This window comes from Stomoxys calcitrans, chromosome 4, assembly GCF_963082655.1.
Source record: "Stomoxys calcitrans chromosome 4, idStoCalc2.1, whole genome shotgun sequence".
In the NCBI taxonomy this organism is placed as follows: Eukaryota; Metazoa; Arthropoda; class Insecta; order Diptera; family Muscidae; genus Stomoxys; species Stomoxys calcitrans.
The window spans coordinates 121,750,419-121,767,807 of NC_081555.1; the positions used below are offsets into that span (position 1 = coordinate 121,750,419).

Below are 17,389 nucleotides of genomic sequence, written 5' to 3' on the forward strand. Positions count from 1 at the left end.
GGAAGCCTGAATTTTCATCCGAATTGACTGAAATTTTGCATATGGTGTTGTGTTATGACTTTCAATAATTGTGTCAAATGCGGTCCCTATCGGTCTATAACCTGATATAGCTCCCATAAAAACCGATCTCACGATTTGACTTCTTGAGCACCTGGAAGTCGCAAGTTTTAACCGATTTGGCTGAAATTTTGCACATCATTTGTATAAAAATGATGTTTGTTATGCTCAAAGATCAATACGCTGTGATATTTATGCATGAAAATAAGCCTAGTCTGTACCCAAGAGCCAAGCAACAGCTATGCATTATTAACAATATCCAATTCTTCTTTTTTTTTCGAAATTCATAAATTTGCTGTCAACTATGTCTTTTAGCCGAAATGTGGGTCAATTATCCAATTATTATTGTTTTCTTTACATTTAATGACCAAATAAAATTGTTAAAATATTACCGCATATTAGAAGCCATAACTCAAACACAAGGGAAACTCATACCTGAATTTCTATGCAAATCAGATTATTTCCACAGAACCATTAGCATTGTTGTACAATGAATTGAATTTTGAAAGTCATGACATTTATGGAAATTGGTATACAAACAAATGTACGCTTGAATTTCCCCCGGGGTAAGAGTAATCGACATATTGGAATTTCCAAAGCCATTTTCTTTTCAGTACATTAATAAATAAACATTTCTTTGAATGTAGCCAAACAAGTTTTTAAGCTACGAGGATAAAGCAACTCCATTACTATGGTCCTTGGTTCTTTACCATTAGAACCCCAGGGATCATTTTCATAAACATCCGCTGTCTCGTCCTTTCTTCACTTACCTTCGAAGTAAGTTTCTTTTCCAATTTTCCTTGCCGTTTTTGCTTTCATAAAATTTATTATAATTATGTAAACAAATAAAAGCTTGTTTTTGTTCTTATTACGGTTTGAATAAAGAGAGCGTTCGGAAATATGTTCAACAAAATAATGATGCCCAACAAGGACATAGTTTCTGTTTGGTCTCTTGTTTAGCATTGATATTGCCGCCAAGTATTCAAGGTCTTTATCAGCAAGTCCTCGGCGTTTTATCGTTTTCAAAAGGATTGCAATTTACCTGACCATGGTGCGGTGTTGTTGCTTCTCCCAGGACAGGTGAATTAATTACAATGCAATCCAACAAAGTTTTTTGTTTGTCAATGGGAATTTTCCTTTTTTCGTATTTTGATCCTATTGTTGTATGTGGCATTTGTGGCAGCTGGTAGTCCACAATGCCAAAATGTCTGCCACCGTCACTTTTGCATTCTGGCCATGATGATGTTGGGCGTTGCTCACTGGCCCATGGTGGTGTAGGGGAGTGGATAAACCAAAGAGATGACTGCTAGAGAGTGCGTAAGGAGATGAAAGCGAAGCTATTTTAAAAATTCGGGTTAGAATTCTTTCTTGAACATCAACATTCAACGTTAATTCCACAGAATTTTCCGACGATCAAGAATGTATATACCTTATAGGGTAGGAAATAGAGGTCTCCATAGCGCAGAGGTTTGCATGTCCGCCTATGACGCTGACCGCTTGGATTCGAGTCCTGGCGAGACCATCAGAAAAAAATTTAGAGTTGGTTATCCCCTCCAAAGGTGGGGACATTTATAAGCTATTATGTCATATTAAAAATGAGGTCCCTTATCATTGAGCTTAAACTTGAATCGGACAGCACTTATTGATAAGTGAGAAGTTGGCCCCTGTTCCTTTATGGAATATTGTATAGTGTTGGATGGATTTTTCGAAGTTTTGCAAACGGAATGAAAAAACACAGTGGTGGTTATAACCCTCCCTTGGGAACCCACAACCATTGATTCTGCTAAAATATTACACATATGAACTTTGTTAATGAGCATATGGGTATTTATATAAAATATTACACATATGAACTTTGTTAATGAGCATATGGGTATTTATAAACAAAATTTCTGCCAAATCGGGTGACTTGAAGAAAATTCAGGCTTAACTGTGTCTTCCTAAATCCCAAACTCTGGATTTGTGGTTAGTCGGACACTGAGATACTTTGTCTCCAGGTTTACTCCGGGGGATGAGATGCTAGCCATAGCCATGAAGGCCAACTTCTTCAACAGCAGCCTTATTTGGTCCACGTAGTATTAACCCGGATGGAAAACAATAAGGCAGTACGAGCCGATGGGTTGCTGGCTGAACTGTTTGAGACCGTAGGGGACTCGCTGATAACGCGTATGCATCAGGTCGTCTGCGCAATCTGGCCAGAAGAATGCATTCCAGATGATTGGAACCTCAGCATGCTATGTCGCGTGCACGAGAAATGAGACAAGACGGTATCCATAAACTACAGAGAAATAAGTCTCTGCACAATCGCATACAAGATACTATCGAGCGTACTGTGTGAAAAATTATAGTCTAAAGAGAATGAAATAAGTGGGCCCTATCAGTGTGGCTTTAGACATAGTAAATCCACGATACACCAGATATTTACACTCCGCCAAATCCTGTAGTAGACCCGAGAAGGACATATCAATACGTTGACTAGAAAGCCGCCTTTGACAGCCCTATATGTTCAAAGGTATTTCAAGCCATGTCTGAGTTTGGTATGCCTGCAAATCTGATACCACTTTGCAGGATGAAACTTGATTTTACGCTCGAAAGTTAAAATAAAAAAGAACTTCTACGAACCGTTCAATAATAAGTAAGGTTTCAGACCAGGAGGATGTCTATCGTCTATGTCTATGTCTATCTGTCTCAAGAAGTCAAATCGTGAGATCGGTTTTTATGGGAGCTATATCAGGTTATATCTATTATGCAGGTGTGTATAGGCATGACACACTACTCACAAGAGAACATATGCCACTCGCCTATGCCAACGACATCGATATTATGGGTCGGTCACCGGAAGAAGCATTTGCAGCCTTTGCAAGTATTGAGAGAGAATCCAACATATTGGGTTGCCCAAAAAGTAATTGCGGATTTTTTAAAAGAAAGTAAATGCATTTTTAATAAAACTTAGAATGAACTTTAATCAAATATACTTTTTTTCACTTTTTTTTAAAGCAAGCTAAAAGAAACAGCTGATAACTGACAGAAGAAAGAATACAATTACAGAGTCACAAGTTGTGAAAAAATTTGTCAACGCCGACTATATGAAAAATCCAATTACTTTTTGGGCAACCCAATAAATGGCTTTGGGAGAGTCGAGCAGATAACGAAAATGGAAAAAGTAGGAAGCTACAACTATGAGTTAGTCAGCAACTTTATCTGCCTTCACACCGCTGTAACCGGAATAAATGACACAAGTTTTGAAGTATAAAGAGGGATAATATTGGCTTACAGATGCTTCTTTGGATTGAGCAAGCAGATGAGGACAAAAGCCACCTCTCGAGACGAAAATTACACTGCAAAAGACACTGATACTGCGCATGTTGTTGTATGGAATATGCGAAAGCATATTAAGCTGTACTTGGAGTGTTTGACAGAAAATCCGTCGTAAAATATATGGGCCAGTTTGGATTAATGGAGATTGTACTCGTCATACGAGCCACGAGCTGTATGACCTCTATGACGACGATAGTATGGTTAAACCCATCAAAATACAACGGTTGTGTTGGCTAGGTTATGTTGTCGGCATGGATGAAAAAACTCCAGCAAGAAGTCTTTTGAATGCGATCATTGTGGTACATATAAATCAACCGTTAATAAGCAGAACTGCCAGAAACATTGCAAGAGCTACCAATGCATCCAGAAAGTCACAATTTGGTGAGGTTTATGGGCTGGTGGCATCATTTGACATTACTTCCTCAATTATGATGCGAATTGTACCGTGTGAATAGTGAGCGCTACCGTGAGATGATATCCAAAAATTTTTAACCCAAAATGCAAGAGCTTGACTTGCATGATATGTGGTTTCAACATGACGGTGCCACATGCCACACAGCACGCGTTACAATGGACTTAATGAGAGGCGAGTTCGGTGAACATTTTATTTCACGTTCGAGACCGGCCAATTGTACGCCTAGATCGTGCGATTTAACGCCTTTAGACCGTTGTTTGTGGGGTCATGTTAAAGCTCATGTCTATACAGACAAGCTCGCTTCAATTGACGCATTGTAAGACAACAATTGGGGCATTTATTCGTGAGATACCGGCCGAAATGTTGGAAAGAGTATGCCAATATTGGACTAAACGGATGAACTATTTGAGGTCAATATTAGCATGAAATAATCTTCAATCATTAAATTATATGGACCGTACTATCGATTCCAATAAAGATTCCATGCATTTTTCTGAATTTTATCTGTTTTTTTCCTTTTTTTTGAAAAACATTCCTATAGCTCAACATTTGCATGAAATAATCTTCAAACTTTAATTGATATGGACCGTACTATCGAGTCCAATAAAGATTTTATGCATTTTTCTGAATTTTATGTGTTTTTTTTTTTTTGAAAAACTTTACCTAAGCTCTAAAAAAATCACCCTTTAGTACAATGTGTTGTTCTAGACCCCTTCAAATTATTCCCAAATATGGTTGAGATCGGATTATATTTGGATGTACGTAGCTGCCATGTATTCTTATATCTCGTTATATGGTCTTGAACTGCAAATTGAGTAAGAGCCCTCGCAAATCGCTTCGTGTTTGGTCCAAATCGGACCATATATCGATAAAGCTGTTGTGGGTTCTTAAGTGGTTTATCTTTAACAGAATTTTGGCAAAATGTGGTAAATATATATATCCGAGTTTGTGGGTATGCAAAGTTCGGTCTAGCCGAACCTATTGCCTCTTTACTTGTTCTAATTATACCCTCCACCATAAGATGGGGGTACACTATTTTTTTTTTGATTCCGTTTGTAAAAAAATGCAAACTTGCATATGAACATTCCATTAAGGAACCGGGGGCAAACTTAAATTATTATTAAATTATTTATGAAGTTCTCGCCAGAATTCGAACCCAAACGTTCAGCGTCATAGGGGGACATACTAATCTCGACGCTACGGTGGCCTCTATTGAAAAATTTAAATGTTGCAAAAATGCTTCCTATTCGTGTAGGTTGATTGGGATTGCTAATAAAGACGCCATATAAACCGATCTTGGACTTTGAGGGCGCAATTCTTATCCGTTTTAGCCGGATATTCAGTGAATCAATACATACATCAATACATAAAACTCCTGATTTTTACTCTCATTTTCGTTTAAAATATAGATGATGGGAAATTAACGATGGTATCGATATCCGATCTTGGACTTTGAGGGTGCAATTCTTATCCGTTTTAGCCGGATATTCAGTGAATCAATACATACATCAATACATAAAACTCTCATTTTCGTTTAAAATATAGATGATGGGAAATTAACGATGGTATCGATATTTGCTATTAGAAATATCGAATGTTGCGAATATCGATAGTTTGCCACCTCTACCGAACATAGCACGCTTTTACTTGTTTAAATTTCGTCTTATTTTGAACTTCATAAATAGTTTTTTTTTTCAAAAATTTCGTCGATATGGAATTTTTTTTTAAAAATATACGGGTAGCGATGGTTTTGTTCAAGTATGATCGAATTATTTCCTGGAAATTGTATATACATGAAATACCTTGTCACCATTTGTAAGGAAAAACCCCAAAACATTATCCGTAATACCGGTTTTTGTTTATACCCAAATGATCAATCTTTGAGGATAACCCTTAGTTTGTTGATAGTGGGTACTAAGAAGATTTGGTTGCTGTTATAAACATATTTAAATATTCATGCTTGAAGAAATACGAATCTGTTGGCAGACTTGAAATATTCTTTCTCCCATTTGTCCTCCTCTTTGAAACTACTTTACTTGTTTTATTGGTAGTTGTTGTTTAATTTCCATCAACATCTTGGGGAATTGTGAGACGAGGCATAGCATGGACCAAGGGGCATTAGGGATTTATGCTAGGTTACTCGGAAATATTTTAAGTTAATTAAAAAGAGATTTTGTCAAGCAATAATGCATTTCGCTCGGCTATGGTAGGGGTTGGTATTTTTCCTTCGATTGGAACGATAACCAAAAAGCCCACTTTAACTTCGAAGGATAACATTTTGTGTTTCAATGTATTGTGCAATATCTGCAATGCATTGCTTTTGTACAGATTCATGTGCTTTTAATACATGCTCCAGGAATTGCAAACAATAGATAAACATTCAATTTGTAAATTGAGAAAATGTACAAGGCAATTACAGAAGAATACCATAATTTCATTATAGTTGTCAATTGCAATGTTGGCAAATCTACAATTCCATGTAGAGTTATTTAAATCCAAAGCAGATATGGAATGCAAATAATCAAAGGCAATAAATGTGTTTTAAATGAATTTAAATAACATATTCTTATAAGATAAGTGAATAATTCATAGTAGTTAAGTGTCACAAACAAAAAAACTCAAAGTAAACAATTGCATGGACTTTTTAAGTCATCACTAGACGGAAAACAAGAAATTTTAAGGTCAATAAATATTTAAAATGTTTTTTTCTCTTTTCCGGAGCCATCAGTTGAAATATGTGTTTTTGTGCGTTCGTATCGAATAGGCCTCATAACGGAATTTTGAAAATTTTTGAGAGTATGTAGAATTGAAGGGAAGGACACTTAGTAGCACCGAATCCAATAAGCCTCCGTAATAAGTTGAAACCCGGAAGTTGAATTCATAAAGCTATTCTGATGAAGGGAGGTCACCGTAGTGCAGAGGTGGCGGATACGGAATAACTATGAGCTACACATAGGCTGGAACTTTCAGCCCCAACTTGTAAGGTGATCATCGTTATCATGGAAAGCTTAGCTGAGATCTAAGCTTTCCACTAGTGTGGTGTTCATTGTTATCATGAAAAGCTTATCTGAGAGCTACCGGACGCGTCCACAGACTGCCGATAGTGGAAAGCTTCGTCTTTATGCGGTGTAACTGCAAATGCGGCTGCGGGCAGTCAGCGGTTTCGAGAGGAGGTTCTCAGGGAGGGGTCATTCACTGACTCTTACTTAAATCCTGAGTGCGAATGATACTCGAGATGACAAGGCGAAATATTGACGCCATAAATAACTAATGGCCAACATCAGCGTCTGTTCCCAGGTAAGGAGACACGGCTCGAGACACCCAGGAATACATGTGCGATCCCTCAAAACCCATGCGGAGCGCTGGACCACTAACCCACCCCTAATGAAATTACAATTACTCTAAGAAATAAAAGAGTAGAAGAAACGGACCCCCCAACGTTGACGACCCACGCAAACGAAAAAAGGACCAAGATTTGAGGATCTGAACCTGGAATGTCAGGACTCTAAAGAGTAGGTGGAGTATACGCATTCTCAATTTTTTTAAGGCTCTAGAGTTATTACAACAGACGGACAGACACACGGACATCGTTAAATCGTCTTAGAACTTTACGACGATCCGAAATATATATACTTTGTAGGGTCGGAAATTGACATTTCGATGTGTTCCAAACGGAATGACTAAATGAATATACCCCCTATCCTACGGTGGTGGGTATAAAAATGAAACTTCCTAACGTTGACGACACACGCAAACGAAAAAACGACCATGGAATGTTCGGACTCTTTATAGAGAAGGTGGAGTATACGCATTCGCGGATGTATTGGAGAAGTACATGGCAGATATTACCGCATTACAAAAAGTGCGATGGACCAGGAATGATGTCACAGCAACAACAAATGGTGATGAACTATACTATAACAGCCATAGCACGAGGCACGAATTGGATGTAGTTAATCGGCGACTGAAACACTTTGTCTCCAGCTTTACTCCGGTGGATAAGAGGCTAGCCACAATCCGTATAAAGACCAAATTCTTCAACATCATCCTTATTTGCGCCCATGTACCGACTGAAGACAAGGACGAACAGAACAAGGATATTTTCTATGAGCGCCTAGAGAGAGAATAAGGCCGCTGCCCCGAAATCACGCAACAGTCTTTAAAAATAGTGATATTGAGCTGAAACTTTGCATAGGTTCTTTTTTTGTCCATTAACAGGTTAAGTTCGAAGATGCGCTATATCGGACTATATCTTGATATAGCCCCCATATAGACCGATCCGCCGATTTAGGGTCTTAGGCCCATAAAAGCCACATTTATTATCCGATTTTGCTGAAATTTGAGACAGTGAGTTGTGTTAGGCCCTGCGACATCCCTCGTTAATTTGGTCTAGATCGGTCCAGATTTGGTTATAGCTGCCATATAGACCGATCCCTCGATAAAAGCCACATTTATTTTTAAATTTTGTTGAAATTTGGGACAGTGCGTTGTGTTAGGCCCTTCGACATCTTCGTTAATTTAGTCTAGATCGGTCCAGATTTGGTTATAGCTGCCATATAGACCGATCCTCCGATTTAGGGTCTAAGGCCCATAAAAGCCACATTTATTGTCCGATTTTGGGACATTGAGTTGTCTTATGCCCATCGACATCTTTCGTTAATTTGGCCCTGATTGGATCAGATTTGGATATAGCTGCCATATAGACCGATCCCTCGATTTAAGGTTTTGGGCCCATAAAATGCGCATTTATTGTCCGATGTTGCTGAAATTTGGGACAGTGAATTAAATTAAGCCCCTTGACATACTTCTGCAATATGGCACAGATCGGTCCAGATTTGGATATAACTGCCATATAGACTGATCTCTCGATTTAAAGTCTTGGCCCCATAAAAGGCGCATTTATAATCCGATTTAACTGAAATTTGACACAGTGACTTATGTTAGGCATTTCTGCATCCATGTCGTATATAGTTCAGATCGGTTTATTATACCATCCACCATAGGATGCGGGGTATACTAATTTCGTCATTTTTAGATATAGCTACTAAAAAGACCAATATTTTGTTATACACAATTGAACAATGACGTATACTTATTAGTGTTTCGTCCAAATCGGAACATATTTCGAAATAACTGCTATGGGACATAAGGTATGCAATTTTCACCGGATTTTGATGAAAGGTGGTTTACATATATTCCCGAGGTGGTGAGTATCCAAAGTTCGGCCGGCGGAGCTTAACGCCTTTTTACTTGTTTCTGAATTATTTCTTGAAATTTGCGAAAGCTTGGTTTAGAAAATTCATTTGTCGAAAAATGCTTATTTCAGTCGTTAGCTTTAGGACCTTTTAATTTGGAATACTTTGTAGCGGTTGTTCAAAAAGAAATAATACGTTTCAATAAATGACAATAATTTTTCTTTCGATCACATACTAATTGGATTATAGTTTATACTAGACAGTTTAAAGCAAATAACAATGCATATTTAAAAGAGTGTCAACTGCAAGTAATATGCAAAAACTCATATTTCTCTCCATATGTATGTACGAGTATACTTGGGACGAATGCCCATCTGGAACAGCTGCCCACTGAAAATGCCATCATTGTTATTTCATAGCGTGGAATGAATAGAAATTATCCTCTCATCATACTGGCACTAAAAGCCTAACGATTATTCTCATTACTTGTGTTGTATTTTTTGTTATTTTTTTTAATTTTTTTAATTAAAAGTCAGTCACATGGAACACATTTGCCAGGCTTTGTAATTGTGTGTTCCCTGTTATTGTTGCTGCTGTATGTTTTTTTTTTTTCAATCTCTTCCGCCGGATATCCTTATTTGCTGGCAGCATATTATGTTTATGCTTCTCGTGCCCATAGCATCACAAAGGCAATAATTGGTAAGTAGGCTTTAATGGGCAAAACGTACAATTTAACTTACGCCTCAGTCATTTCTAATCATCGATCATAAGAGAGATATAAAATATGTCTGAAGCAACAAAAGTTGTTTTTTTTTTTTTTTCATTGTTCATTTTACAACTCAACAACAAAATGTGTTCCCAATTTGGCCGACATAGAAGAACGCTAATTAGAAAAATATCATTTTATCATTTGCATTAAATATTTATGATGATTGTGCTCCATTCACTTTGTTGAGCTTTGCCTCCTATGACTCCTATGTTGAGGAATCGAGACGGGGAAACAAATTGAATCGAAAAAGTTTTAATTGAAAACGAAATTCATCTCAAAATACTAAGTTAAATAAAACAAGGCTTGAAACTGTCAAAGTTAGCAAAGGACAAACAATATTGCCTTTTTTAATTATAGGTTAATTTCATTACGCTTAACTTCACTGAAATTTGTCAAGAAAAGTCGAAGAAATGAAATGGAACCACGTGCATTTCAAAGTAGACAAGTTTTAGCAGCCTTGGAAGGATGGACAGGCCATCCTTCTAAGTTAAGATGACTTCAACGGACAGATAGATTTCTGCATTGACTAGTTTAGTAGAGATATTATTACTCGCCAAAAACGAAAATATATGGAATGATATGGAATACGGAATGGATTAAGATGCAATAAGCGTGCTAAGTTCGGCCGGGCCGAATTTTGAGAACCCTCCACCATAGATTCTGTTGTTGTTGTTGTAGCAGTTTATTGTGTTGTATCTCTCGTCCGCTTGATTCTGTTGAGTGTCAAGACCCAGGAACTCTGCGACTAAGATGGGATGCGTCCACAGGGATCTGGGTCTGAGTCGAGTGGGTCTGACCGGGCAGTTAAACAGATGACATGTATCGTGCGGTCTCTGGTTACAATCGGGACATACATCTTGCACGTCGGCATCAATCCTAGCTCTGTAGGAATTGAGGCGGCTGCATCTGCAGGAACGTAATTGAGTCAGAACTACTCTGGTTTACCGGGGGAGGTCGACTTCTTCAAGTGCAATGGGTGGCGGTCGTTCTCCAAGGACTACATTCACCCGGTAGCCAATTACCGCATCTGCTACCGTGTCTGCATGAATGTTGTTTAGACCTCCTTGATATGCCACTTGCTCTAGAGGTTCTCTCCTGTAGCGCTGAACCTCACCCTCTAGATCATATAGATCTACCCTAAGGCTTCTGGGCGGTGGATATGTATCCACAAGATGATGGTTTGGATGGTCTCTGCGATAACAGCCTTCATCCGGAGGGGGTGGAATGAAGGATAGATAGAGGTTAAACAGTGCCGGAGATATCACACCACCTTGGGGAACTCCCTGTTTCACTCTACGGTGCTTTGACTTCTTATCCCTAAATTCCACAAATGACTGGCGACCACACAGATAATTCGCGACCCATCGTTTCAGACCTAGCTGGAGGGACGTGTTGGCGATATCCTCAAATAAATTGGGCATGGCTGACAGTGTCGAATGCCTTCGACAGGTCCAGTGCCACGAGGACCGCCCTATCACATAGCCTGGGCTGATTGAAGCCGCAGCAAATGTGTGCGGTGATGGCATGCAAAGCTGTTGTTGTGCTGTGCAGTCTTCGAAATCCATGTTGATGCTCGGCCAATGCAAATTCTCCTACGAGGCTCGGGAGGAGTAATGCCTCAAGCGTCTTTGCCACTGGTGAGGGAAGGGAGATCGGTCTGCACGACTCCCCCAGGCTTTGCCAGGCTTCAGTAGCGGGATCACTCTGCCCATTTTCCAGACATCGGGAACTATAAGAGTGTTCAAAGACAGGTTGAGGACAGTGGTAGGGTACTCAACTTCAGGTGAATCCAGATTCTTCAACATCAATGTAGAGATTGCGTCGGGGCCCAATGCCTTAGATGATTTGGCACCACGGATGACATTCGTAACTTCGCCCACGGTTCACTGAAGCGGCGAGCGATTGGTATACTCTCTGAAGCCAGTCCAATAGGCCTTCTTATGATTGATAAACGTCCGGCGCTCAGAGGTTATGAAGTCGGGTGGTCGGTCGATGGGGAGGTGGTCTGACCCCAAAGAGATGACGGCTTGCCAGGATACGTCACTCAGGAGATCAGGGGATGCAATGGAGATGTCTGGCGAGCACCTCCTCGTTATCCTAGTGGGGGCATCCTCATTTACCGTGCAAAACGTGGAGCTTTCAATTTGCTCTGCCAAAGCTTTGCCACGCTGGTAGTTACCTAGGGGAGAATGCCATGACGTGTGATGCGCATTAAAGTTCTCTAGAACCAGACGATTATGGTCAGATAGCAACCCTTTTATGTCGGCGTTGTAAGCCTGGCCATTAATCGGGACACAGCTACCAACCGGCGGTATGTACACGTTGTATAGCTCTATTTCGGCAGTACCGGACCTGACTGCTATCCCCAAGCATTCCATGTAGGGGTTACTAGCGCCATGCGCAGGCGAGATAGGTCTATATTACACGGAATGGTGTATTAAGACGGCCAATCCCCCACCTCCATTCCTTGAGCGAGCTGCAGGTGTTAGTCAGCTTTATCTCCTGGATCGCTGCGACCAATATGCTCCTCCGACACATAAAGTCCACAATCTCATCTATCTTGCCACGAAGTCCGTTGCAGTTTAACTGCAAAAACGATACTCTTCCAGCCACTGGCCTGGCAATATTTGAGCTGGGATGCTGCCGTTGCGTAAATTGCCGTACGGGAGAGGTCGTGGGGGTCACATAGTCCGACGACGAGGACGCAGAAGTCGACGACGACGACGCTTGTGACCCATTGCTGGCTATGTTCGCACAGCACCATAGCCAGTATGATTATACTCCCGCAGTAAAGTGAGGCCAGAGCAAGATCGGAAATGTACCCACTCCATGCACCGGTTACACCTCACCGACACCGACCGACGACGAAGGCGGTTCTGGCAAACAGAATAGAACCAGGGTCCGGTGTTCTTTCCAATCCCGGCACGGACCAGAAGCGTGCGGAGAAGGCACTCCGGGATGTGCCACTTCCATGACGAGAAAAGACGAACACGTACACTGAGACGGCAGCCCTTGCCGATGAGGATTCCATCGGGTCAATCCGGTGCGTACAACTGGCTGCCATGGAATTGCCATAGATTCTGTGTCCATGAACATTCCATTAGGGAACAGGGGCAAACTGCTAAAAGTTTACACAAAGTCTGTCTCAGATCTCTTTACGAGATGGCGGAACAGTTCAAAATTCAGCCGTTCTGGGTGGCGAGCCACAGAGATATCCCGGGGAATTGTACAGCGGGCGAACTTGCGAGACTAGGAACTCCTTACACATTCCAGGGAAAATGGATTGTGTGGGTATATGTGGGTATGGTATGTGTAGGTGTGAGCTACATCAAGTTATGATCCGATTCGAACCATAACTGAATTGAATGTTGGAGACCATAGTAGAAGTCATTGTGCAAAATTTCAGCCAATTCGAATAAGAATTACGCCCTTTAGGGGCTCAAGAAATAAAATATGGAGATTGGTTTATGGGGGAGCTGTATCAGGCTATAGACCGATTTAGACTACATGCAAAATTTCAACTAAACCGGATGAGAATTGCTCCCTCTAGTGTCTCAAGAAGTCAAGATCCAAGATCGGTTTATATGGCAGCTTTAACAAAACATGGACCGATATGGCCCATTTACAATCCCAACTGACCTACACTTATAAGAAGTATTAGTGCAAAATTTTAAGCGGCTGGCTTTACTCCTTCGAAAGTTAGACAGACGGTCAGACATGGATAGATCGACTTAAAATGTTAAGACGATCATCAATATATATAAATTATGGGGTCTTTGATGTATACTTCGAGGAGCTACAAATAGAATGATGAAATTAGTATACCCCCATCCTTTTTTCAACTACTTTTTTTGATCAAAAAATGCATTTTTTTCACATTTTTATACCCTACACCACCACTGTGGTACAGCGTATTATATGTTTGTGCATTTGTTTCCAACCCTAAAAAGGAAAAAGACTAGATAAGTAAATGGTGAATTTCATGAAAATCGCATCGGATTTAGATATAGCTCTCCTATATATATAAATAGCCCGATTTCCACTCCTAGATTCACTGCAAGCGTCCAATTTTTCGTCCAATCTTGTCAAAACGCTTTTCCCGACGACCAACACATTATTTGAGAAGTTTTTTCGAAATCAGTTCAGATTTAGATATAGCTCCCATCTATATGTTCGTCCGATTTTGAGAAATTTTGCAATAAAGAGCCACTGCAAGGGTATTTTTCTCTCAATCTTGCCAACTTTTTGCACAACGCTTTCCTCGACGACTACCACTTATTCTGAGAATTTTGCTCGAAATCGGTTCAGAATTAGATATAGCTCCCATATCTATGTTCGTCAGATTTTAGGTAATTTCCAATACTGTTGTTATTTGTGTAAAAAATACGGCTGGTATTTATTACAGTTCCAACATATTTGCTCAAAATTTGATACGCATTGTTTAATAACCCATCCGAAAACATCCGCCAAAATCCATCAACATTGGTTCAGAATTGAATATAGCTCTCACATTGTACTTTTATGGTAGGTGTAGGGTATTATACAGTCGGCACTGCCCTATTTTTGCCCATCCTTACTGGTTGTTAGTAGCACGGAATTCCTGACATTGCTCACGTTTTAGTATTTAGAGCGCACAACAAGCCGAGTGCTGGCTTAGGTGTATATTCATAGTGGCATGAGGCACATTAAAATATGCACCCCATTTACAACCTTAGATAACCTATATCCTGAAACGGTTAAAAGCTTTACTGTGTTTGTATGCAAGATTTAGCCTGCAATGTAAAAAAAAAACAGAAAATTTCCCCTTATAATGTACCAATGAATTGTAAGCATACACAATTTATATTTGCTCACATTTACCACATACACTCACAAGGAAAAGGATATTCCAATTATAAAAGTGACCATTATGCAGGCACTGAATGACCCACTGCCATCAATAGAAAAAATTGCTGGTGTTAATGTACTTGGAAAATAATCTGCTTGTTTTAATGGATACGTTTATAAACACTTTCAAATTGCTTTATCACATCTCATCCTGTAATCTTTCTATGGGGAAGTGATTGAAAAAAAAACACTTTTCTCTAATCCTCTTTTTGCAGAAAAACTCTAGGCGAGGTTGCAGCAACTACCGTGGAAAGAAGAATTAAGAAGTGTTGAAAAAGTACCACGCTACAAATTATTTCTATGAAAACAACAAGCAAAAACGTATGGCTTTAATTACGGTGGATGACATGAAAAGAACATGGCCAAGACCTGTTTAAAGAACAAAGAAGTCCTTGGCATGCAAGCCCTGTGAAAAAGCAAAACCTCCACCAACTCGTCAACATTAAAAGGGATAAAACCATAGTTAAACAAAGGAAAAAGTTTTTCGATTTCTCATACGCCGCGAAGCAATCGTTTCTTTCTTTGGAAAGAAAATTTTGCGATACTGTGAATGTTATGAAGCAAAATAAATAAACTCTTGATATTAAAGACCTATATCAACAAAAGAAATTCCCCTTTGTATTGAATATACGATAACACCCACACGAGAAGACAAAACACAACCACGATAGGATTCCATATATCCAGCCAGCCAGCCAGCCAGCCATCCACTTAACCATCAACACAATCCTTTTGCCCACTGCACCTGTTTTATCAAGAACGGCCAAGGACAACAGACGGCTGTCTGACTGACACAGAGTAAGCTCTACGAAAATGGAAAATGATGAAAAATTGTTGCACGACGATTATGCGGCAGCTGCCAACACATCTTCGCCCGCATCGTCGTCCACCTCAATAACTTCGAGTGGTGCCTCGCGTTGTGCGTTGGTGCGTACACCTTCGCCATCGTCGGCCACAAGTCCGCATACACCACCACTGCAGCCACTGGTGCAAACATTTACGGCACCATTACATCGCAAAAAAGGTCGCCTGCAACGCTCTGAACGTTTGCAAACTGTTGACAGTTCCTCAAACAACTCGAGTGCAAATAATTCGACCACAACTCCCACTTCATTTTCTGCCTGGGAGGCATTGGTGAAAGAAAGCTTTGGACAGATTGCATGGCCAATAAAAATTACATCGTGGGAATTGGTGGACGATCGCGTTAAAGTTGTGCCCAATAGGTAAGTGCAAAAAGAATCTTTTCACTGATTTTATTCAAATTTATACAATGGAACATTGTGATTTAATGACTTAAGTAAATTTAATATTCTTGGAGCCCAAGGGCAATTTTTTTAACGAAAGGTTGTATTGTGCAGTGTCGATATATGTTTAGTATACACAGTTAAATAAGAGTTGTAGACAAAGCATTTATTGGCAAAAGGTTTTTTTTTGTTTACTTTAAACTATAGTCGTAGAAAATGGAAGTATGTCCTCCACCATAGAATGGGGGTATACTAACTTCTCCATTCCATTTGTAACACATCGAAGTACGTGTCTCACATACCATAAAGTTTGTGTATTCTTGATCCGCCCGCACTTATGTCCGTCCGTCCGCCGCTTGAAATTTTCCACAGATACATCTTATTGAGAAAGGTCTTTGTGGATTGCAAATGAGACATATTGGTGCTGATTTGGATATGGCTCCCTAACTGCTCCTTCGATTTGATTTCTTGAGCCCCTTGAAACCTCAATATTCTTAGCTGAAATTTTGCACTGAGTGTTTTGTCATGACTTCCGCATCTGCGGTAAATGTTGTTCAAATCGGTCTATAATCTGATATAGCTATCATATAAACCGATCCCGATTTGACATCTGAAGCCTTTGGAAGCGATTTGGATGAAACTTTGCACATAGTGTTTTATTATGACGAGTTTTCTGTGTTTTATTTTTATTAGTCTTCAACGGCCCCTTCAATTAAGTTCATTTGTAAAAATGTTTAACAGAATCCACTGCAGAATCTTCCCAACATTCCGACCACCTGAAATTTCATGGGAAATAAATGTGTAAAACATCTCCGATATTTTTCATCGAAAATAAAATGGAATAAAAATTTCAACGATAGATTAGGTAAGGTTAGATTAGAGGATGCACGACTAGCAACCTCCGTTACTAGCAGCTTAACTTAGAGACTAGAAAAAAGTAGAAACGAATCTAGAAAAAAGTAGAGACGAAGAAGGAGGATAAAAACGATAATCATACATCACAGATCTCTACATGCCAGCAAAAATGCTAACGAACAAGACAAGAAGAAAAACAAGAGAATCGGTTAACAAATGAGCATTTTATTGCACTTTTACTGCAAACCGGACGAATATATATATGTGAGATTTTTTCCTATTTCAATAGGCTTCGCCTCTAAGACAAAAAGCATGCCTGTACCAAATTTGAAGACGATCGGAGGAAAATTGCGACCTGTAGTTGGTACACAAATTAACTTGGACAGACAGACAGACATAGCTAAATCGAATCAGAAAGTGATTTAGAGCCGATCGGTATAGTTATCAATGGGTCTATCTCTCTTCCTGTTGGGTGTTACAAAAAACTCAGTCAAGACTCTTCAGAATTCCAGAATAACAAGAGGACTAAGAGCCTGTAAGGAATCCAGGAGGTATTCACCCGTTATTACGTGTCTTCACAATTGCGGGGCAGTAACACAAAAGGTGTTCTTTCGTCTCCAACTCCTCCTCGTCATCGCATATCCTGCAG

General features: G+C 39.7%; 1 protein-coding gene across 1 annotated transcript in view; it reads left to right on the forward strand.

Annotated features, from left to right (window-relative positions):
* The first annotated feature begins 14,889 nt into the window (after nucleotides 1-14,889).
* Nucleotides 14,890-17,389, forward strand: part of LOC106092360 (GTPase-activating Rap/Ran-GAP domain-like protein 3) — a 269,008-nt gene continuing 266,508 nt past the window's right edge. Inside the window, exon 1 of the mRNA XM_059368097.1 lies at nucleotides 14,890-15,864. Within this exon, the coding sequence (XP_059224080.1) occupies nucleotides 15,455-15,864 (410 nt within the window). The 5' untranslated portion in view covers nucleotides 14,890-15,454. The remainder of the gene's footprint in view (nucleotides 15,865-17,389) is intronic.